At 41.5% G+C, this 25,056-nt stretch overlaps 1 protein-coding gene across 1 annotated transcript in view; it reads right to left on the bottom strand.

Moving 5' to 3' along the window:
• Positions 1 to 24,767, bottom strand: part of LOC124286646 — a 38,573-nt gene extending 13,806 nt beyond the window's left edge. Inside the window, exons 1-25 of the mRNA XM_046723081.1 lie at positions 24,761 to 24,767; positions 23,267 to 23,379; positions 21,563 to 21,886; positions 20,804 to 20,902; positions 20,098 to 20,257; positions 19,426 to 19,685; positions 18,996 to 19,094; positions 18,290 to 18,449; positions 17,614 to 17,877; positions 16,780 to 16,943; positions 15,263 to 15,432; positions 13,710 to 14,000; positions 12,021 to 12,292; positions 11,004 to 11,141; positions 10,730 to 10,864; positions 10,327 to 10,475; positions 9,757 to 9,883; positions 8,514 to 8,750; positions 7,858 to 8,046; positions 6,716 to 6,837; positions 6,004 to 6,333; positions 3,232 to 3,420; positions 2,314 to 2,473; positions 1,574 to 1,831; positions 1,022 to 1,185 (exon numbers count right to left, since the gene is read on the bottom strand). Of these exons, the coding sequence (XP_046579037.1) occupies positions 1,022 to 1,185; positions 1,574 to 1,831; positions 2,314 to 2,473; positions 3,232 to 3,420; positions 6,004 to 6,333; positions 6,716 to 6,837; positions 7,858 to 8,046; positions 8,514 to 8,750; positions 9,757 to 9,883; positions 10,327 to 10,475; positions 10,730 to 10,864; positions 11,004 to 11,141; positions 12,021 to 12,292; positions 13,710 to 14,000; positions 15,263 to 15,432; positions 16,780 to 16,943; positions 17,614 to 17,877; positions 18,290 to 18,449; positions 18,996 to 19,094; positions 19,426 to 19,685; positions 20,098 to 20,257; positions 20,804 to 20,902; positions 21,563 to 21,886; positions 23,267 to 23,379; positions 24,761 to 24,767 (4,581 nt within the window). The remainder of the gene's footprint in view (positions 1 to 1,021; positions 1,186 to 1,573; positions 1,832 to 2,313; positions 2,474 to 3,231; positions 3,421 to 6,003; positions 6,334 to 6,715; positions 6,838 to 7,857; positions 8,047 to 8,513; positions 8,751 to 9,756; positions 9,884 to 10,326; positions 10,476 to 10,729; positions 10,865 to 11,003; positions 11,142 to 12,020; positions 12,293 to 13,709; positions 14,001 to 15,262; positions 15,433 to 16,779; positions 16,944 to 17,613; positions 17,878 to 18,289; positions 18,450 to 18,995; positions 19,095 to 19,425; positions 19,686 to 20,097; positions 20,258 to 20,803; positions 20,903 to 21,562; positions 21,887 to 23,266; positions 23,380 to 24,760) is intronic.
• Between the last annotated feature and the right edge of the window lie 289 nt (positions 24,768 to 25,056).

Genomic DNA, 25,056 nt, shown 5'->3' with positions numbered 1-25,056 from the left:
CTTAAAAAATTATTAATTACCTATTGTGTTAAAAAAATCGTCAAAATATGTAACAAAAGTGTTGATAACATGATTTTACACAATTGCACACGTGAAAAGTCGACTTTACCTGAAAATGTTGATTTTGATGAGATTTCTTACAAGAATTAAAAAGGCATCGCCACAGCGCAATAGAAATCACCTTTCAGTTGAAATTGAGCAGCAAAGAGCATGCACTGTCTGGCTATCCAGATTACTGTCGCAAATCGGCATCTGTTTTGAAGGAGTTTCAAGGTCAAATCACTACGCCAAGTCTTGACGCTGCGACACGGAACATCGCCAATGCACGCTGGAGATTACCAATTTTCTGTTGCCAGGCGTCTGAATGTTAGTCTGAGCACGATATCACTGCTATGACAAATGACCATCCCGTACAGGCAGACCTCGAGTCACCACTGCAGCCCAAGATCGGTACATCCGGGTACTACATTTGCGTGATTGTACTGCCACGTGTGAGAGCACAGCAGCCAGGGTGCCTGGACTTCGGAGGATATACGGTCAAACTGTACGGAACAGGTTGAGAGAGATTCGACTGACAGCCAGGAGACCCGACGTCAGAGCCATGCTACGTGGTCATCATCGCGCTCAACGTCTCTGTTAGTTATCTAAAATTATCCACTTGATTGTATAGACATTACCTTCTTCTAAACTGATGTAAAAATTCATTTCTTAAAGTCTATTTGTAAACGAGTTATATATGTTTGAAAATACAACATTTTCGCAACCGATTTCTGGGTTATGCGTATCTTTTTTGGAATAGTATACCTTATAATAACAATGAGAAATGTCAATTAACCCATGATCTGCATCACTTGATATCTGAACAATCGGGACCAGTAATGTTAATTTACCAAACATTTAGTTGAACAAGATCATAGTGTTTATATCGGGATCAGGAACATAGGCCTAATCGATCAAAGAAGTGATTCTACTTGTCACGTTTTTTGCTAACTCAGTTCTCCTCTTCCCCTTGTTTCCTCACCTGGTCTCCATCCTCCCTGTACCCAACCACTCTGATCTCCACGAGTACCCCCTCTTCTTTTGACAAGGCAACCGGATCCCATCTCATAGTGAGGCTGGGCGGGTTGACCTCTCTCCAGGGGTTACTTCCGCCCGGAGCAACCAGCTCCAGCTTTCCTAACACGACTGAAATTTATAGAACAAACTGTTATGCTAAAGTTTAACATAAAGGATAGGACATTCTTGTGTAGATATACACGTACCTTTATAGTATGCAGTGTGTAGAACGTATTACGCGATTCATAGTATGTGAGCTTTACTCCACATTAATCACCCCCAGTAAATCAATGTGTTTGAGGGATGTTGACAAAATATTTGATCCAACAACAAATTTGATGGAAATAGTCACAGAGTTTTACCGCCTCATCCACTATTTCGTCAGCATTTAAAAAAAAAACGTGAGGTGTTTGTACAAACACAAAACCCAGAAACTCACAGAGCAGTTCTTATGTCATAGTGGTGGTTGTGGAGACAAGCTTATTGTTTACATATTCATGTCGCCTCCAACACTTACCAATATAGATATCTGCACTCCCAGTATAATTATTACCACCATCTATAGACACAGATACGGGGACAAAACCTGTTCCTGCAAGTCTTGGAACTGGACATCTCAACCTCATGGAGTTAAACCTGAACCCCTCAGAGGTTACTGAAGTCTCGCCGCTCCCGAACCGACACATGACATTCACGCTTTGATTCAGGCACGGACCGGATATGTCCAGAAGTTCCCCCCCGAACATCCCGGCTACCTTTGGACGAATCTGTAAATCTAAAACGTTTCAAAGCAATATAACCATATGATACGGATAAACGGACATACTTGACTTTATAAATCAAGCTATTTAGTATGTATGTTACAGTCAATGTCTACAATCAGGCAATGTGTACAATGCCTGTAATAACTAGTCAACGTGTACATAGCCTGATTCACTCAGTCATTTTGTACATTGTCTCAAATTTCCTGGCATTGTGTACATTGCCTGATTAATTAACCCAATTATTGTACAGATTGACTGATTGTAGACATCGACTGTAACATATACATGTAAATAGTGTATGTGCAATAGATACCGTATGTATTATTTTCCATTTCAAGTGATTTTGCTGTGTATTTTGCTATCAGTTGAAATGAATCGTGTACCATGGGCTATGAGGCCAGATATGCTAAACTATTTGTGTCTTTTGTCATGTTCTATCGTACGTGCGAAGATACACGCTGAATTAAAGTCATGAAAATTACAAGTGATTTACCTCTGTCCCTTAAGCAACCGCCGATCTCAAGCGTATCTTTTGATATACGATATATGAACCTTCCAATTACGTCACTTCCTCTCGTGTTGGGAAGGTCAGCAAAACTACATCCGGTACATACGCTCGTCCATCCCAGACCATGACCTTGATTTATACCAGCCTGGAATGACAAACAATAGTTGAAATCTTGTTTTTCCAACAGAACATGACAACGGGATTACACGTAAACCGATGTGTCTATTGATACTTTAGGTTCGCTAGACGCGATGCCATGCTGCTACTCACTCACTATCACGTGTCAATCAGGAAGCTCCAAGCGATACAGGTGTTGCAATTATTGTGTGAACTCCTGAAAGAACGGCTACATCAACACTTTCAACATTGATCCATAGCCGCAGCTGCTGATGTTGATGCTGGTAAATTGAGCAGGATGGTGGCGATCCAACCAACCACATCACGTATATGACTAAACATAGGGCTCTCAGCTTGAAGTTCGGCATATGTCGAGAATAGGCATGAACCGGACCCAGGCCACAAATGGGCTGGACATAAAACAGACCGTTCACCGCTTACATGATATGGTGACCTTCATGCTTAATAACTGACCACTACCCGCAATACATCGGCCAGGGCAGTCGATGTGCAGATAGATGGGTCAGTTAGGATATCGCTCCTGCAGCAAAATAGCGAGAATGAGGTCAAAACAATGAACTGATGGTTGATCTATTTTACTGTTGTTTGTTTCCCAACCAATCTGAATGTATTCTGTGGTTTTGAACAACAGCAACAACACACTTGTTTTGCAACGGTTCGCTCAGATTTCGCCATTATTAAATCGTGTTTGACCTCGAATTATTCAGGAAGCGTGTAATGTAGCGTATCTCACTGCAACAGATGCGTGTTTGATATGTTAATTACTTGATAGAATTGCTGGACAGGGATATCCATAGTGAGGTAGCTGAAGACAGGAATGTGTATCCATAGATGCGTGTTTGATATGTTAATTACTTGATAGAATTGCTGGACAGGGATATCCATAGAGAGGTAGTTGAAGACCACGAGTGTGTGCATCTCGCAGGCAACGAGGACCATCTGGAACATGGCCGTCTGAAATAGATATTGACACAACTAGCATCAGTTCTGGATCTAAATAATATCTAATAACAAGAAATACTACTACTACCGCTGCTGCTGCTGCGACTACTACTACTACTACTACTACTACTGCCTCTGCTACTACTACTACTGCCTCTGCTACTACAACTGGCTTCAACTACATGTACAGCTACATGTACTAACAACAATTAGAGTAGTATGAAGAAATATTACTGACTAGTACTTCCACTACGACTGCTAGTGCTACAACAACAACAACTACTACTACTATTACTGCTACTACTACTGCTACTGCTACTGCTACTGCTACTACTACTACCACTGCCACCAGAACTACTGGTGCTGCTGTTACTACTACTACCTCTACTATTACTCATGCTACTACTACTACTACTACTGTTGCGGCTATTACTACTTATACTACTGCTACTACTACCACTTCAACTACTACTGCTGCTACTACTACAACTACTGCTGCTACTACTACTACTGCCACTGCTAGTTTTACTACTACTATTGCTCCTGCTATCTAGTCCTAGTATATCCTACTGCTCTTTCTTACTACTACTACTTCTTCTATCTCTCCACTAACTTCAACTAGTTTGTTTTGCGAGTCCTCCTCTTGTAAAAACAAGCTGTTGACAATACATCTTATCGCTTCGCGTGAACGAACATACAAGAGAATTTGCAATTAAACATCGCTAGAAAAGATTATTTACCTATTCAGTTCTAATATGTTTTTCCTAGGCATTGTCTTTGACTTATATGCAGGGATTAAGATTACCGTGTGTAATTCTCTCGTATACAGCGCCGGAAATAGCAATCAGCTGTGCAGTGCACGCGTTCCCCTACCGGTGATTTAGTTAAAACGTACCCATTAAGATTCTGAGATAAATTCTGATGCAGTGATCTTAAAAGGATAGTACCTGAAACTATTGTTTTATAAAGAGAAGTATATCCTAGTATTGTGTCATTTTCATTGCAGGTTGTGCTCTATAAATGTAAAATATTTATAATCATAACTAAGGTTATGCGACAGCTTTTGGTGTATTGCCGGATAGTTTTTATGTACGGAGCAATTTAACCTGTCACTGATGAAGTTTCGCGCGATCTCGCTATTTCCACTGCGAAAGAAGTTTGTTGACTTGTGATCGTCCAGCTACACTAATTATGACTTTTGGCGAAATAAAATATGTATGCGTATCCATTTACTGTCAGATATACTTCATTTCGAGACGTGAGTAGACGTAATATGTTAGTGATAGCTGTGAAGTAAGAACATTGTGTTAATGAATTACTGGTAGGCGAACATGTGGACTTCTTGACATTGTTAGATCACGTAATTTACATGGACCGGAAATGTTTACTTAACAAAATTAGAGATGTCATTACGCCTGGAAAGGTTGAGCCTGGAGTTTATTCTTTCAAACTTTCCTGCCCGCAAAACTTTGTCGATTTACAGTATTTATTATTATTCCGCCGATTTTTGTACCAAACATAACTCCTAAACCAATGCTCCGAATCGCTTACAAAACTCACACAGATGCGCACCGAGGTGTAGATATTCCCCTTAAAATTCTCTAGGCTCTAGGCCCAATAGCAAAGGGAAGATAATTCAAAATAAATTCCAAAATTTCAAAGTTTGACAGCGAATATCTCAAGAACTAATTGTTCCAACACTTCCAAATCTCTTGTACAGATGCACAATCGAATTCCCAACAATTTTGCCTGACAGGTCAAGCCGCTAAAACCAACCGTAGCAGTTATTTTGTTTTTAGCTTTTGGCCATGTTTTTCAGCATAAGTTTGCAAAATGTGCAAATTCTGCCAGTATGGTTGATGAAGGCTTGTTGAGTCAGAACACTAATTGTATTGACAGACCCAAGAACAACTAAGATACAGCCTTTTAAAGGGGAACTATTTCTCAAGAACTAATTAAAAGGTACATCACCCCCAAGCGACCCCGGCTGTATTTGGAAGATCCGCTCGCCTGCCAAAAACGTGTTCTTCCGTTTTGGACATTTCTAGCCCTGTTTTGGACGATTTCTAGCCCTCAAATACAATTCAAACACCCGTAACTCTCAAACCAACTTGTACCTGTACAAGTGGGCTATTAGTGTCGATTATAACTACTGACGGCACTGATCGCAGTAATATGTCTCCAGAAACTAGCAGTGAAATGATTCATATTAACTAAAACTATTACAAATTTCATCAAATATGTGAAAGACACAATAGCCTAGATAGAACTAAAGCCGAGGAGCCCCTCCATCGTTGCTTGCAACAATATTTTTCATTATTATTTCCGTGATTCTAAAATTATCTGATATCTGTTAACGACATAAGAAATGTATTTAAAGTGACTTTCGTGTTGTATTATCCATTTTTAGGAGTTTGGAAATTCAGGGTTATCTTTCCTTGGAAATAGTCCTAGACTGTTTTCATCTCCGTGTCCGCGGTTTGCCCTTAGACAAGGCCCAGTCGTGAACATGGTAACGAGAGGGTACGAGTCGCCATCCGACTTGCCGGAATGACACGAGTAGTTACGAATGGCTAGTGACAACCCATTTTCTACCTTGCAGGTGTTTGTTGCCTTGCACCCTTGCTGGGCACCGTCCACAACGTCATACCACGTGACAACCAGCGCCACCACAGGTTCAAATGGTTCCCAGCCAATCGTGGCATCCAGCATGTACGTTTGGAGCTCCTTGAGGAATGCCTCGCTTGTATTGGAGAACGCTAATCTGTAATACACCTTTCCTTCGTCTTCTATGATACTTCTCCCAGAGAAATGGAACGGCGCAGCAAATGGTAAATCCATACTCGGATCACGGGTAGTGTCATTGAAATAGGTCTCCTCATATCGGACCGTTGAATCAAATCCAACAATCCCATCTTTATTCACCTAGAACAATAAAATGAATTTATCACAACGGTTGGTTGAAATTGTATGAAGTACTTGTTATATCTGGTTTATGCTTAGCTCAAACATCTGAAATATTTCAGCTTTACGAAGGCTTCATCTTAATAAAAGGATATGGACCAGAAAATCAAGTGATGTAGTGAGCAGCGGTAAGTGCCTTCGGGAGACAAGGACCATGCCTTCCAAGACACTGATAACCCATTTTATTCAGGGCGTGTGACAACCAGCATAAGTTGTTGGGGTGGCTTGAAACAACTTCGTCGCTGTCCGAATATACTGATAATTATTTAAGAACACATATATGAATCCTCAAAAACCTCGAAATATTTTTTTAAAGATTAGAGATTATAAACAATGTACTCACGTAGACGGTGTCGTACTTTCTGCCGAAGACGTTGATGTCGTACCCGAGGTATATTGGAAGGTTGGTGTCTGTCTGTAGGGTCATGTCTCCAGTCTTCCGGCCGAAAGGGTAGAGACTTCCAGCTACATACATAAAGAAAATCCTGTACAACAAAGACCGTGCCGTACACTGTGACACGTCGTTAATCAGGACCCTGTTAATCCAGAAACCTCTCTTTTGATGACCTTGTTCGAAACGTCTATATTTACGGCAACATCAGTTATTCGAAAAAAACATGAATATAGAGAGAAGTTCACTTTGAATAGTATAGTCTGGATTAACGAATGTGGCAATTGATTTCGTGAGAAACTAGAGTGTTTTGAATAATAACTTGTTCAAGTCGTTGGACGTGTATTTTTGAAGCCTGCAGATTTCAAGTGATAGCGCACAGTTCGACCACGTATTCGCCTGGGGCAAATGAACCTGTTCTTAATTGACGATCTGTCTCTATTACCTAAACCAATGTCTGAGATTTCCGACCTAGTTATCTATATGAAGTTCATTTCTGCGCTACTGTCACGTACTACCGGTATACCGTTACCTAGCAACAGTTGCCCATCCCGTAACAGGACGATACGTCATTCTAGGTACAATGGATGGGGGCGGTGGGGTAGCCTAGTGGCCTAAGCGTTCGCTCGTCACGCTGAAGATCTGGGTTCGGTTCCCCACATGGGTACAATGTGTGAGGCCCATTTCTGGTGTCCCCCGCCGTGATATTGCTGGAATATTGCAACAAGCGGCGTAAAACCATACTCACTCACTAACATGGATGGCCCAGCCGTCTAAGACACTGCAATTCGCTCTGCAGAGTTGTGTCCCTTTGATAAGCCATAAACATATGGTCGCTTGTCTGATTATATATCTGGGTTTATCAGCACCATCCCCGTGTACATATATTCATCATGCCTGGGAAGCTGCATCACTTCGGACTTTCCTCCTACATCAAGCTGACATACCGTGATATAACTGGGATTCTGATAAAAGTGGTGGTAAAACCCAACGCTCTCATTCCTCAAGCTATACATTTCCCACAGTAAACAGACATATATATGTGTAGAATTCATAACGGGCAGTCTGCGTTGACGATGACAAATCAGACTTACTGCTACACTCGGCCGTGACGTCAGGACTCCACGCCAGTCCACCAGTATCACTCCTCGTACACGTGTAGGTCGTCTCGCCGCGGAGGAGGCCCATGTTGCGGCAGCCGGTGATGGTGACGGTGCTGTTGAGGTTGTAGTTGTAGTTATCTTTTAACGAGTACGGCACGTTGAGGAGGCCGCAAGTCTCACCTAAGTAAAGGAGGTACATTGAATAAGAGACTTAACATCACTTAACATCATTTAGTAATGAACAAAATTAATCATGCCAGTTTGCGTTGACATCCAATGATAATGACATGAATTTAACACAGGAGTTATTTCAGAAAATAAGTGGGAAAATTTACAACACATATAAAAAGAGTTATTTACACAATCATTTTTACCAATACCGTTGTAGTGTGTACTTTGAACGATATTTCAGCATAATCACTGCGAAATAGGCTTCACACATTGTATCATGTGTAGAATCGAGCCCAGTTTTCGACGTGACGAATCAACGCTTTAACCATTAAACTACCCCACCACCCCGTAATGTTAAAGAAGAAATCAAAGTGTACATTAGCCATCTAATTCTTCAGCTTTGACACATTTACTTAAAGTAACAATCTGATTTAATAATTATTTCATTTATTAAATGTTGATATAACAGTATTTACTGGTTTGTTGGAAACTCTTAAGCTCAGTGAACCAGCCAGAGGCAATCTTGGATGCGTTCGCAATGTCCACGTTGCTTGTGACTGTGTAGTCAAAGCGGCACTGCGCATTTGCCCCACAAGTAGAGTTGAGGTCTTGTTCCGCAATATTTGAACCCTGAGGAGCTGCAAAAACTGGGACGAACTGTATGTCCGCCATGTCGTGGTACGAGAACAAGGACTCTCTTTCTGGCACGTCCCCTTAAAAAGAAACATACACGATGAACTGACTGAATATAGAATACGTCTATATCTCTGTATTCGTGACCATCGTCCAGCGATTGCACTATGCGACCTGAATGATCGGGAATAATCTATGACGATGTTTATCGTTGATCATCACATCAACCACTGGTTTGTTTGGTAAAATTGTGACAGCGGTAAAACCGTCGGGTGCGTCGTAAAACAACATTCACTCGATCTTAGTGTTTGTTCAACGCCGATCGCAACAATACCATAGCGATAATCGAGTATGATTTGTACGTTTGTTTGTTGTATAACACATAATATGACAGATATCTGTTAACAGATCGAGTCTGGACCAGTAAATCCAGGGATCAACTGCGCATCTATTCACGCAACTGGGATTCGATAACATGTGTTAACCAAGTCAGCGATCCCGATGATTCCATCGTGTTAGTAGCCTCTTAACGACAAACATGGGTTGCTGAAGACCAATTCATCACGGTTGGTTGGTTGGTTGGTTGTTGTTTAACACCGCATTCAGCAATATTCCAGCTATATGGCGGCGGTCTGTAGATAATCGAGTCTGGACCAGACAATCCAGTGATCAACAGCTTGAGCATCGATCTGCGCAATTGGGAACCGATGACATGTGTCAACCAAGCCAGCGAGCCTGACCACCCGATCACGTTAGTCGCCTCTTACGACAAGCACGGGATGCTAAAGATCAATTCTAACCCGGATCTTCACGTATAATCGCGTCTGAACATGAGGATCCAGTTGATGATACATATATCATAAACAACTATCCACGGTGCTAAATGTTAACTGCAAGCATTGTCACTTTCCCGTCGACGATTGTTTCGAAAATGCATTGAAATGTAGACGATTATCTATGGAATCCTGGAATTGACACTGTCGCGTTGTCCATAATTATCTGTGTGGAGTTAAAACCACGATAACTAATAACTAAATTCGTTACATCCGAAGTAATTACTGACTGACATTACATGTCGATACGTACATGTTGTTCCGAATGCCTGGTAAATGTTCTCCGCTGATGATGTGGCATTTATCATGTCTCCGTTCTTGGCTGTGAAGTCATCATACATGTCTCCATTCCACGTCCCCATCAGGCCTGACGTCATGTTCTGTTGAGTGAGTGAGTTAATTTGGTGAATTTTAGTTATGCTACTGTTATGCAACCTAAAGTACATTTGTGTGACTACGGTTAAGCTGGCTTTCAGCAATCTTCTAGCAATATTATATATTGTCACTATATGGCTAAAATAATGCCGATGTGACGTAAAGCCCAACTCAACTCAGCTTTAGCAATATCATGGCAATGGTTGCCATACATACCCTATGGGCTTCAAAGATAGCAATACAAGAGGGGAATCGAACCCTGACCTTCGGAGTTACTAGCGACCGCTTCTACCACTGGACTACTCGCCTACCCCACTCAATGCACAACGTAAGCCCAAGAAGTGCAGTGATGATGTAAATGATGGAGGCTGTTAAAGTAGACGTCTTGGAGCAGAATCCGAAAATATATTCTGTCTCTCGAAATCAGATTATTACTACTCATGGTCACCTTGAAGCTGGGCGGCATGTTGACGATGACGTGAAGGAGTCTGTTTGACGCCGCGACCTGCACCCCTACTCCCGACTGCATGATGACGGTGAAGTTGTCGTGGAGGTTGTTGTCGGGGTCGGTAGCAACGTTGATGACAGACACACCACCTATAGTTTTTCAGCAAAACTGTTCTCATATGTTTGATTTTAAAGACCCATAGTATTATTTACGGCGTGTACGAAATGGTGACAAGACACAAAAGTTAAAAGAATAAAGCATGAGAAATTTTCAAAATAGCACATTTATGTTTAGGCCTTTTGAAGCAGCAATTACTAAAAGGTCAATTTACGTCACGGAGACTGAATGATCATTACCGCTGAACTCTTGCTTAAAGATGGCCAAAGCATCAAACAGCTTCATTTTTCCATCCACAAAGACATCGAGACGCCTGCCACTGTTGAGCCCGGGGGAGCGAGACGTATCTCCACTCTGGGGCCAGACACCCCCAACATAGCAACTGACGTCAACACGGTGGCGTTGACGCTGTTACCGTCAGCTGAAACATACAAACATATACTACAAGACTCTTCAATATCGTAAATCCAATGACCTTTGTACATTGCTGTATGTAAAGATGATCTGGATAGCAGGAACATGTATATTAGACGTAAATATCTACCAGAATGTCATTTTACCATGGTTCTGTTCTCCTATGTCGAACTTCCCTTGGAGAGAAAACTGGGTCGACTTTACCAGGTAGTAGTCTCCCTTGCCTCCAAAGTTGTACAGCTTTCCGTCAAATGTCATGATGTGGGGGTCTCCGTAAGCCATGGCTGTCGGAGGAAGCACAGAAATTCTTATTAGAGACAGAGAGCGCAAAAACCGCCGATATTCAATGGGCTTCAATTAATCTATCAATATCTAGTATGTACCTTATACAATCCCTCTCAAACATCGTCTACTTTGGGAAGGAGGTACTTAATACAACACCGGGTGGTCAATATAGATTGTAAACCAAAATTCACTGTGTTCTTTAATCTGATTGGTTGAAAAACGTGATCAAATGGTATTCGATTCCCGGAAATTCGCTGCGTATTAATACATACAAACATCGCTCACACCATTGTATTGTTACGTCGTCAGCTGTGATGACGTCATTCAAATCATATTGTGACGTAAAGTCCGAATGACGTCACAAATGAGCAGTTCCAGATGCTACCAATGAGAGACAGCCGAAACGACCGGTTGATGACATTTCACTGCTGTTCCCGTACACGATGTCAATGAGTGCAGACACAAAAACGTGTGTGGACCTTTTGGTTTACTTTTGTGTTTACAATGTCGATAAACATCATGTGTTGGCCAATTTCCGGGTGTTATTGAGTATTTGAAGCACGGGAATATTCCATTTGAAACCTCCGGCTGACGCCGTCGGTTCCAAATAAATTCCCGTGCTTCAAATACTCAATAACACCCGGAAATTGGCCAACACATGATGTTTATCTCCCAAATGTTACCCTCACTTGCTTTAGGAGGGCAGCACTTGTTACAACACCGGGTGATCGAATAAGCTTCATAATGCTCACCTGATTAAGGAAGGCGGTACCCGTTACAGTACCGGGTGGTCCAATAAGATTCATTACGCTCACCTGCTTAAAGAGGACGGTACCCGATACAACACCGGGTGGTTCAATATGCACTGTTACCCTCACCTGCTTGAGGAGGGCGGTACCCGTTACAGTCGCGAGTAGGCCGCCTTGCCATATAGTCATCGCAGTTACTGTTGTCGGTCCACAAACAGCAGTAGTAGAATGTGACCACGTCATGTATCCAGTGGGAGAAATACGGCACAAAGTCGGGTTTGTTGTAGGGGGCGGCGCCCCAGTCGTGGCTGCGGTCGGGGGTGCTGCCTTGGTAGGTGTCGGCGGCGTACTTCAGCACGCCATCACTGCCATAGCAACATTGGTTGCCCGCCCCTGTAGATCTGAAAGAAAAGGTTGCGATTTGACTAATAAACTATGAAAGTATATTAATTCTTTTTACAAATGAGACCGCATTCAGTCCAGAACGTTCCCCCACTGAACACGTCCGTGACATAAGGGAGACGTCAAAGGATGAAAAGGGTTGACGTGGGGTAGGATTGTCGTGAAAGGGTTCGCTTGTCACGCCGAAGACCAAGGTTCGAATCCCCACATGGGTTCAATGTGTGAAGCCCATTTCTGGTGCCCCACCCTGCCCTGTAAGTTTAGCTGGTGTTACTTAGGTTGGCAGGAAAGTTTTTCATCCAATAACACACTGAAGCATCTGTTTTCCCTTGATAGTTTTAGTTGTTGATACATACATTGGCAGAATTGCCCTTCATCTAGTAAGTCACTGAAGCATGTATTTTCCCATAATCGTTTTAGTTGTTGGTGCTTACATTTGTAGGAATGCTCCTCATCTAGTAAGACACTCAGGCATGCCTTTTCCCTGATAGTTTTAGTTGCTGACACTTACATTGACAGGAATGCTCCTCAGCCAGTAACACACTGAAGCATCTGTTTTCCCTGAATAGTTTAGTTGCTAATACTTACATGGGCATGAAAGTTTTTCATCCAATAAATCACTGAAGCATGTATTTTCCTTTGATAGTTTAGCTATTGTTACTTAGGTTGGCAGGACTGCTCCTAATCCAATAACACACTGAAGCATATGTTTTCCCTTGATAGTTTTAGTTGTTGATACTTACATTGGCAGAATTGCCCTTCATCTAGTAAGTCACTGAAGCATGTATTTTCCCATGATCGTTAGTTGTTGGTGCTTACATTTGTAGGAATGCTCCTCATCTAGTAAGACACACAGGCATGCAACTTTCCCTGATAGTTTTAGTTGCTGATACTTACATTGACAGGAATGCTCCTCAGCCAGTAACACACTGAAGCATCTGTTTTCCCTTGATAGGTTAGATGCTAATACTAACATTGGCATGAAAGTTTTTCATCCAATAAATCACTGAAGCATGTATTTTCCCTTGATAGTTTAGCTATTGTTACTTAGGTTGGCAGGAAGGCTCCTCGTCCAATGACACACTGAAGCATCTTGATAGTTTAGTTGCTGATACTTACATTAACAGGGACGTCCTTCATCCAATAACACACTGAAGCATCTTGATAGTTTAGTTGCTGATACTTATATTAACAGGAAAGTTCTTCATCCAATAACACACTGAAGCATGTATTTTCCCTTGATAGTTTAGCTATTGTTACTTAGGTTGGCAGGAAGGCTCCTGATCCAATGACACACTGAAGCATCTGTTTTCCCTTGACAGTTTAGTTGCTGATACTTACATTAACAGGGACGTTCTTTATCCAATAACACACTGAAGCATGTATTTTCCCTTGATAGTTTCAGTTGGTACTTACGTTGGCAGGAATGACCTCACACAGTGGACAGCCCCCTTGTGATAGAAACAGTTGCTGCTACTGAAAGACCATATGTTACAGCCGAGGTCAGCCTGCCAGCGGCCGAAGTCTGCCAACGCTTGACCAAGATTGCACGGACAATACAAGAGTTGGTTCATCCAGGACGACTCCACCATGTCCCTGTTTGACCATTGTGTACAGAGCTGCGGTGACCAGTTGGATCCGTACTGTGTGGTCATTGCATTCTTGACGAACCAGCCAATAGTGACAGCGTCATCAGGGGACATAACTCTGAAATGGCAATTTCAAACCTTGGTGGCATAGTGATGTTGATATATTTGTTGTTTAATTCTACACTCTGCATTGTGATAAAAGCGTTCGCTCGGGTTCGATTCCACTCACGGACACAAAATGTGAAGCCCTTTTCTGGTAACCCCCGCCGTGATATTGCTGGAAAATTGCTAAAAACTCACTCACTCACACTCTGTAATATTGCAACTGTATGCGGGCGGCCTGTGAATAATCGAAATAATACAAATCGATACAGTGATCGATACAATGAGCAACCATCCATTTGGAAGACGGCTACGACCAGCACAGGTTGCTGAGAATAAAATCTGACCGATGGTAGAACAAGCATAGCAATGTCCTCTTAATGAATTACTTGATACTTTTACATATTTACATACTTGTACATTCTTCCTCTAACAGTCAAACTAGGTAAAGTTTGTTTATTGTTTAGCGTCGCACTCGGTCTGTAAAAGGCGAGTCCAGTGATCAACAGCATGGGCATGTTTTGATACAATGACATGTGTCAACCAAATCAGTGAGGCTGACCACCCGATAAAGTTAGTCGCATCTTACGACCAGCATGGGTTGCTGAAGATCAAATTCGGTAATGACACTCATTAACTAAGGGGCTTGAAGGCTTACACATGAGCACTGACTCTGAAGTTGCAAGATATTTATTTAATGGAAGACAAAGAAAACGTTATTTACAAAACCAAATCTGTATTCGAGGACATTATTAGGTGCTATAACAGCCTCGGGACAATTATAAAAAAATGCATTTACAAACCATTCGTTTACCAGTGTATATATATTTGCTAAAATGTCAATAATCTGTCTCTATTTTAAAAATGTCCATGATTCTTTTAAATGATTGTTTTCAGAAATTTGCTAACGGGCCGCGATCGCATGGCAGGAGAACTGAAGGCAATAAAACCTAACTTTTATTCAAAATATTTGAATGGCGGGTGCTACCTGTAAGCTAGGACATGGTTATACTCTCAGCGAACACCTGGTGTCAGCACTGAATTCCAGCTGTCCGTTCGTTTAATGTTCACAGCTTGTTTTGCCCTTTGCCCAAATGGAATGTATCTCGGTGGATCATCGAGTGTTAATTGTTATGTTCGATTTGGCGTTTCAGGTTTATATTACATTGGTAAAATCTGTAAAGCTTAGTCATGGGGTCCTCCACCGTTGCCGCTGTTGTAATACAGTGGCGTAAAATATTATCTACTCTATGTACATGTACATAGGACAAGACTTACACTCTTGACGTGGCCAGGGCGTGGTACGGCTTCTGCAGCTGTACCTCGATGATGGCCACCTCGAACAGCTGGCAGTCAGCTGGTTGACACTGATGCTCTGCGGTGCGGAAGCTGTAGTTTCCGGTGTTGTTTTCAGAGGAGGCTATGACCCTCAAAGTCTTCCAGATGAGCTGAGGTGAAAAGTGAGCAGTTTGCATGAAATACTGCATATTAGCTGGGGAAGGAAAAACCCCAAATGCACGCCTATCGTGGACGTTCACAGTGCCAAGGTGGCTATGCTTCTGACAGAAAATGGTTCATAATCAAGACACAGAACATAGTTCATAATCAAGACACATTAGGGCAAGTCCGTCCTGGGATATATATGAGATACACATTTACTTGGCAGAATACGGCGTCTTAGAACATCTTACCACCCGTAAAAACGTAAACATGAGGGAAAGGGTGTTAATAGCACCAGTAGACGCAAGAGCTGGGGCAGTGGATGTATCGCAGACATGTACAGCAACACATTGCCATCTTTCACTGTTAACTTTTACCCCAACCATGTCAACGTGCATACCATGAAAAACGCTTGTACGAAATTCATAACACGTTGTAAATGGACTTATCATTTTCTAAATACATATACAATAACTGAACTTGCTTGCCAAATGGTATGCCATAAACTGGAATAGATCCTTCTTTCTGTGAATCGAATGTTTCGAATATAACCTCAGGAAAGGGACGTAAAATATCTCAAACCGAGAAAAACGAGATTCTACAACAGGTATGAGGTGAGGTGAGGTGAAATAGGGGTTTAACGCCGTATTTAAGAATATTTCGTTCATATGATGACATGCATGCGTGTGCATGTGTGGCTGCTTGTACTAGCCTAGACTGAAGCTGCTGGCTTCATTGTGCTCGATCACTGAAATACCATGCCGCAGTTAAGCATGAATACCCCACTCAGACACATTATACTGACTCCGAGCCGACCAGTCCTTGTTGTACCCATTCATGCCGAGTGCCAAGCAGGGACCAACAAGTACCGTCTTTTGGTATGACGCGGTCGGGGATCGAATCCGCGACCTTCCGCTCCCACTACACCACGGAGGCGTTTTTATCAGGTATGAAGGTTGCAAGGGGAAGCAAACGGTTTTTATTGATTTGATCGGCATTTTAGAAGTTGGTGAGCCAAAAATGAAGCATACAACATAATGGATAACAACTTCTTCTTTATTGCATAGAGCGACGTTTCGATGTAGAAGTTGTTATCCATAACGCTATATGCTTCATTTGTGATACATTTATTGGTTGATTTTACGTCATTACCTGCAGACTTGGTTCAATGTTCAACACATCTGTCACGATGGACATTCTTTATGAATGTTCTGCTGCCGATAGCCGTTGTGACACGGAGACATAAAACATCTAGGCTTGATGAGCGTAAAGAGAAGGTTCAGAAAAAGGGTCTAACTATAGGTATCTAAACGTATTTCCCAGCAACCTTTCATGTCTCCATGTCCAGTTCTCACCTCTGTCTTTGTCTCCCTGTAACCCACGAGCGTAATGTCCACCTTAGCATCTGGATCAGAGGTCATCTCGAGTGGGTCCCACGTCATATTCAGTTCTGAGGGTGTGACATCGTACCACCCCTTGCCCAGTTCTAGACTTGCGTTAGGGAGACGTAGCGGCAGAACTAGGAAACAAAGACATCAGTTTCATAACACCTTCCACTAATGCCAAACCCATTTATATAGGCTGTTTCCTTGCAAAGACATCAGTCCAGAATATTGTCCACCATTATCAACTCATGCAGGCTGTTTCACTGCAGGGGACCACAAAAGTGGTTGAGATGTTACGCAATACTTCGAAACATCGGGTGTTATTATATCCTTCTCATGTTTTGAACACACGGTTATTAAAAAACGATTTCTCAATTATTATCGGTGTATGGCAGTTCATCAGCGTACTTTTGTTTACTTTCGATAACAGTTCTTTATTTCCATTGCATGACGTCATTATTTTTCGTGACATGATTACAAACTGATAGCGATTACGTTAAAAGACAAGAAAAATTAGTTTATAAATGTTATATTCAATGTGAAAAATGTCTCCATCCAACGTTTAAAACAAGAATCTATTCGTTGTTTGCAACAAAGGAATTGGAATAAAAGATATTAGAGTAATATTAATTGGCGTAAAATTATATGAAAGGGTAAAATTTGCTTTGTCAGATGAAATAAAATGAACACCATTACGTTTGGACGTTGTACATTTTTTTCAAAATTTGTTAGTTTTATTATGATGACCTTTTTGTAGCAGAGAAAACGTGATATTGAATTAAGAAAAGTCACACAATAACATACCAACGTAGATGGTTCCATCTCCTGTAAAGGTGCTCCCACCGTCCACCGACACAGCCACCGGTACTGGTCCTCTCCCCGTGAGTCTCGGCACTGGGCACTTCAACCTCATGGAGTTAAACCTGAACCCCTCGGAGGTTACTGAACTCTCACCACTCCCGAACCGACACATGACGGACACGTTGATGTCGTCCAGACACGGACCGGAAATGTCCAGAAGTTCCCCTCCAAACATGCCGGCATATTTTGGGAGAATTTGTAGCGTACCTAAAAGTGAGATAGTGAGTTGTGGTTAACGATGTTTTAAATATATTTAAAACAGGTCAGCTTAACCTTGGTGGGTAGCCTTCCTCCGATCCATGAAACCAGGGGTGCTGGTATGTTTCGCCCAGTGACACGTCAGTAACTATCAATATTCCACACTGCAAGGACATCATCACTAATATCAGCTCAGACAACAGACCCAAATGATAGTCTCATGTCTCAAGATCATAGTTGGGATCCCACAGTTAGCGATTCATGGCTTGTGGAAGCAAATCACATATACAGGCGCCGTCTACAATAGTATCCGTCCCAGTATATAAGTGAAATAAATACGACTCCACATTCACAAAAACTTATTGAATGCTTCTGATTCTTATGACCATAGGATAATTAGACAAACATCTTAAGGGCATACTTCCATCGATAGTGCAGCCTGAACGTTCAAGTTGATCTTTCGACACTCGGAAAATGAATCTGCCTGTGACGTCACTTCCTCTTGTAGACGGCAGGTCGATGAGGTTACATCCGGTACACACACTCGTCCATCCAACTCCATGACCTCCATTTATACCCGCCTTCAGAACAAAACACAAGGCTCCAGCAGGATTGTTGTAATTAAATGCATTGAAAATACACACGATTACAAGATTGACCAGATATAAAGAAACCATATACTCGAACGAACATTGACGAATTATCAAAATTCATTTTTTTTATATCTATGTGATAAATTTGTATAACGCCTTGAATAAAATGAAACACGAAAAACAACAATAACATTTTATTGGTATTGCTTCAAAGAATGGCACGGAGTTCATAGACAGAATGGATGCACAGTATAGAAAAACTTTCAAACAATAGAAAGTACACTCTTGAAATGGTTCACTCATTATTGTGTATTGTAAAATTTCTACCCCAAGTTCATTGAGACGTTATGCGCAGGTCAACTCCTATGTGATGCTCGCTGACATTATGTATGTATGGTACATCACAAATAATCCCTGTAGTCAATACATCATGATCAAATAATCATTTCATTTTCAGTCACCATTAAACATAGATGTATACTTGATAATGCCCATCAGTATAATAATTATGTTAAAGTTACAACATGCACGTACCTGGTAAAACTGCTCTATCGTCAAACTTATATCGTTGTAGTTGAAGATAATGAAAGTATTGAGTGAGGAGGCAACAAGGACCATTTGGAATGTTGCTCTCTGAAAGTAAAAAATAACACTGTTATATTCATGTTTAATAATATTGACCTAAATCTGTTTCGTTAACAACTTTTACAGCTCCGTTACACGCTTACAAAATTGCACCCTTGGTTTATCATGATCCAAATTCATGATCTTTCGTATAATCATTGTCAATAACTTCGGAGATGTTAAGGGTAAAATTTGCTTTGTCAGATGAAATAAAATGAACATCATTACGTTTGGACGTTGTACATTTTTTTCAAAATTTGTTAGGTTTATTATGATGACCTTTTTGTAGCAGAGAAAACGTGATATTGAATTAAGAAAAGTCACACAATAACATACCAACGTAGATGGTTCCATCTCCTGTAAAGGTGCTCCCACCGTCCACGGACACAGCCACCGGTACTGGTCCTCTCCCCGTGAGTCTCGGCACAGGGCACTTCAACCTCATGGAGTTAAACCTGAACCCCTCGGAGGTTACTGAACTCTCACCACTCCCGAACCGACACATGACGGACACGTTGATGTCGTCCAGACACGGACCGGAAATGTCCAGAAGTTCCCCTCCAAACATGCCGGCATATTTTGGGAGAATTTGTAGCGTACCTAAAAGTGAGATAGTGAGTTGTGGTTAACGATGTTTTAAATATATTTAAAACAGGTCAGCTTAACCTTGGTGGGTAGCCTTCCTCCGATCCATGAAACCAGGGGTGCTGGTATGTTTCACCCAGTGACACGTCAGTAACTATCAATATTCCACACTGCAAGGACATCATCACTAATATCAGCTCAGACAACAGACCCAAATGATAGTCTCATGTCTCAAGATCATAGTTGGGATCCCACAGTTAGCGATTCATGGCTTGTGGAAGCAAATCACATATACAGGCGCCGTCTACAATAGTATCCGTCCCAGTATATAAGTGAAATAAATACGACTCCACATTCACAAAAACTTATTGAATGCTTCTGATTCTTATGACCATAGGATAATTAGACAAACATCTTAAGGGCATACTTCCATCGATAGTGCAGCCTGAACGTTCAAGTTGATCTTTCGACACTCGGAAAATGAATCTGCCTGTGACGTCACTTCCTCTTGTAGACGGCAGGTCGATGAGGTTACATCCGGTACACACACTCGTCCATCCAACTCCATGACCTCCATTTATACCCGCCTTCAGAACAAAACACAAGGCTCCAGCAGGATTGTTGTAATTAAATGCATTGAAAATACACACGATTACAAGATTGACCAGATATAAAGAAACCATATACTCGAACGAACATTGACGAATTATCAAAATTCATTTTTTTTATATCTATGTGATAAATTTGTATAACGCCTTGAATAAAATGAAACACGAAAAACAACAATAACATTTTATTGGTATTGCTTCAAAGAATGGCACGGAGTTCATAGACAGAATGGATGCACAGTATAGAAAAACTTTCAGACAATAGAAAGTACACTCTTGAAATGGTTCACTCATTATTGTGTATTGTACAATTTCTACCCCAAGTTCATTGAGACGTTATGCGCAGGTCAGCTCCTATGTGATGCTCGCTGACATTATGTATGTATGGTACATCACAAATAATCCCTGTAGTCAATACATCATGATCAAATAATCATTTCATTTTCAGTCACCATTAAACATAGATGTATACTTGATAATGCCCATCAGTATAATAGTTATGTTAAAGTTACAACATGCACGTACCTGGTAAAACTGCTCTATCGTCAAACTTATATCGTTGTAGTTGAAGATAATGAAAGTATTGAGTGAGCAGGCAACAAGGACCATTTGGAATGTTGCTCTCTGAAAGTAAAAAATAACACTGTTATATTCATGTTTAATAATATTGACCTAAATCTGTTTCGTTAACAACTTTTACAGCTCCGTTACACGCTTACAAAATTGCACCCCTTGGTTATCATGATCCAAATTCATGATCTTTCGTATAATCATTGTCAATAACTTCGGAGATGTTACTGAAATACTTAGTAATAGAATTCAGATGGGATGTTGTGTTGTAATCTGATTGGTTGATAAGCATTGTGGGAAAGGAGAATGGAAATCGATAGCCAAGAATTTTCAGTTCTTCATACTGCATGTTAATTATTTTGGTAATAAGTGCATACGTTTCTAACTCTACGTTTCTAAATAACGTAGCGACATGATTATGTCGTATTCTATATACCTTGAAGACACTGTTCATTTTCCAGATCAACAACACGGCAGACAATTTGTCTCTCCCAACGATGCCGTTCAGTTAAGGGCATACGATGGCTCTGATGGCTCTGTTAGACATCTAAGAGGCCAAACATTATATTATGACGCCAATGCATTTTGAATGTTAGGAACAGAAAGAAATTTACTAAAGGAATTTATGAGCACAATAACTAACGCCAATCCCTTGAAACAATGAAGCCAGAGAAACAACACTGAACATGGCAATTGAATACATGTAGTGATTACCTGACATTCACACGGCTGAGACGCGGCTGTGACGTTCTCCCACGTGACCACTAAAGCTACAGCCGGCTCGAACGGCAAATTACCAACTGTAGCATTCAGCATGTAGTACCGTAGCTCGGTCAGGAAGTCTTGGTCTTCAGTGGTGTTGCTGTAATATAGTCTGTAGTAGATCTTCCCCTCCGAGTCACTTGTGATGTTGTTTCCATTAAAATGGAACGGCGCCAGAAAGGAAAGGTCATGGTCGGGGTCACGGCTGCCATCTTGAAAACGAACTTCTTCATACTTGACGTCCGGGTTGAGCCCAACAACACCGTCCTTGCTAATCTAATTCATAAATGTAAATCATGGGTTAGTGGTTTCTGTAAGTAGTGTGGTATGTTTACTGAAACAAAGTGAATTCCTTTGGGTATTTTTCGCTTATTTCTGCAGTCCTCCACCTATATGACGGTGACCCATAAACAATTTGAATCAGGCAGTCTAGTAAATTACGTAATGGGCATTGATCATCGGGATGCGATGATATTCAGTCACGTCACCGGGTCTGAATATCGTTATCCATCAAGCCACTTCTACGACTGGGGACCTACTCTTTCACGGAGTCCCGACCCGACCATTTCAAGTATGTGTGCTAGTATATGGTACTCTGCGCCTACTCTTGAAGAGCATTTTTCATTTTTCGCTTTGGCATAAGTGCTGATGTTAAAATGGTTTAAGTCTGTGTAATAATTACGTAAAGGCAGCAAACTGAGAATTATGACTTCTGATATTGTTTCTTTTTTATTAGTTTTGAAATTCAGGGGCGGATACAGCCTTTTTAGAAAGAGGGGTGCATACTTTTGAGAAAGGGAGGGTGCACATTTCATTTTCACCCGGCATATGAACCTCATTTAAATATATGTATGGTCACAAATCGTTTTAATAGCAAATTGTGTGCCTCCGGGGAAATACCTGTTCGTGTTCAGGAGTCACATAAATAGAACGCGAAACTCTATATGATGACGAATGTCCTTAATGTTGGACATTACTCTGTAGTAATAACTCGACCGGATAACTAATTCAACTTTGATTACTTCACCGCGTATACCAAAACTAACTGTTAAAGGTAATTGATACAAATACATTACACCTGACATTAGCCTGTCATTTAAGTCAGCACAAACTATTTGACAGAAACAACCATTTTCGCATTTCCTATCGCGATGTGACACCCCTAATGTATCTATTCCATGCCAACGAACTTCAACCAAACCTAGTGTGCTGGACTTGAAAAGAAAAGAAAACTTCCGGGCAAAAGAAAATATAGATCCGTATTTGATCGGCGGTGTCGAAAAATGAAGAAAAACAAAAAGAAGACCTGTTTAATCGATGGTGCTGTATTTGATAAGGTATTGTGTTATATTTTGAAACTGAAGTGTGTAGTATTTCGGCAACCGTTTTAAGCCTTGTAACGTTTGTAGTTTTAGTGAGTGAGTATGGTTTTACGCCGCTTTTAGCAATATTCCAGCAATGTCACAGCGGGAGTTTTTTAGTCAGACATATAGTGTAATATACGAACCCTCTATCCTTTCTTGTGCTCAGCAGTTTACAATGGATCAAAGGTGGCTCGTGTGTCAAAGATATGTCTGGGATGTAATGTACTTTTAACGATGACAAGGCAACGTGCAAACAGTGACGTTGTACGTCTACTCTCACGGCTGTACTCACGTAAACGGTGTCGAACTTCCTGCCGAAGTAATTGTAGCTGTTGCCAAGGTTGACAGGTACGTTGTCTGTATTGAGGGTCACATCTCCTTCTCCATACGGGTACAGACTGCAATCTGTAACACAGATCAGTCATGACCTGATGAACTCTTAGTGAATTATAGGTATGTGTTATCTGAACATACATTTTCCCCTGTTATGGTTAATTAATGGGAAGGAGGCACTATGCCACCGCATTCGATACTATTGAGGTGCATGTTTGTATATACCAAGAAGGGGATTCGAACCTGGTACTTCGACATGACGAACAATTGTTTCTAATTAAATTATCTTCCACATCAGGCCGTGCATTGTGATAGTAGGTGTGACAGTGGGGTGGCCTAATTGTTCGATTCCTTAGATAGGTACAATGTGTGAGGCCCATTTCTGGAGTCTGGTCTGGTCGCTGGAATATTGCTAAAAGCGGCGTAAAACCTAACTCAATCACTGATAGTGCGTGAGTAACTGATTAGTTCAAAGCTGCACTCAGCAATAGTTCAACTATATGTTGACGGCTTGCAAATAATCGACATTAGGCCAGACATAAATGTGACTATTTTAGACACAAGTAGCGGCACACACTACAGGGCTACGATAACACAAGCTGCCGAGTTATAAATTTTGCTGTAAACATCGCCGCTCCTTTGATGCGCGATGTCGATTGTCGAGTTTATATTCCCATTAAATTCTTTTGTCTGCCAGTACAAAACCACATCTCAGTGTTTGACGTCAATATAGCGCTGCGCCATTCACAGTTTGGCCACACAGACCATAGAAGCCAATATATATGTACCAGTGTTATCAGAGCTGGAAGTCAGACAAACACACAACGTACTCTAGGGGTGGATACAGCTTTTCGAGAAAGGGGGTCCACACTATTGAGAAAAGGAGGGTGCACACTTCATTTTCACCCGAGTTTCAATGGTCATTTAACAAACTTTCAGCACAAAAGGGGGGGGGGGGTGCGCACCTCTGCACCCCCCTCTGGATCCGCCTATGTACTCATATAAAAAGCGACCCGTAGCTTCTCATTTCCAAGCGCCATTCACAGTACAATCACACAACAAACTTCACGCTCCGAAACGTCACCTGTCACGTGTTTCGTTACGTCAGTCCTTGATCAAATAACCTTCATTCACTGAGCCGTTTTATTCACTTTAACATGCATGTGACACAGTTAAGAGAAGCAGTTGTGTATTGGACCAGGGTATGAGACAACAACAGACAAAACGTTTGCAAGTCATCATGTCAGTCTATGCTGGCCTCAAATAATGTTTCTGTAAGGGGATCCTCTTGTGGAGGTTCATTCCATAGGCCTATAATTCAATTAGACTTCAGACTTCACAAGCCATCTGAGTGAGTGAGTGAGTGAGTGACTGAGAATGGTTTAGCGCCGCTTTAAGCAAAATTCCAGCAATATCACGGTGGGGGGACACCAGATATGGGCTTCAGGCATACCTTCCATGTGGGGAAAAGCAGTCAATCAGTTAGAGAATTGATTTCCAATCAGTAATATTGGGGTTCTTGTATAGTTACTTGGAGTCAACTTAAGGAGGGGCGGTGTGGTAGCTTAGTGGTTAAAGCGTTCGCTCGTCACGTCGAAGACCCGGGTTCGATTCCCCACATAGCTACAATGTGTGAAGCCCATTTCTGGTGTCCCCTGCCGTGTTATTTTGCTGGAATATTCCTAAAAGCGGCGTAAAACCATACTCACTCACTCAACTTAAGGTGTCATGAACCTACTGTCTTGTAAA

The sequence above is a fragment of the Haliotis rubra genome, unplaced genomic scaffold (assembly GCF_003918875.1).
Source record: "Haliotis rubra isolate DU_JTF1 unplaced genomic scaffold, ASM391887v1 Scf1, whole genome shotgun sequence".
NCBI lineage: Eukaryota > Metazoa > Mollusca > Gastropoda > Lepetellida > Haliotidae > Haliotis > Haliotis rubra.
Note: the sequence above shows the minus strand (reverse complement) of the source record. Positions and strands in the feature narration are given on the sequence as shown.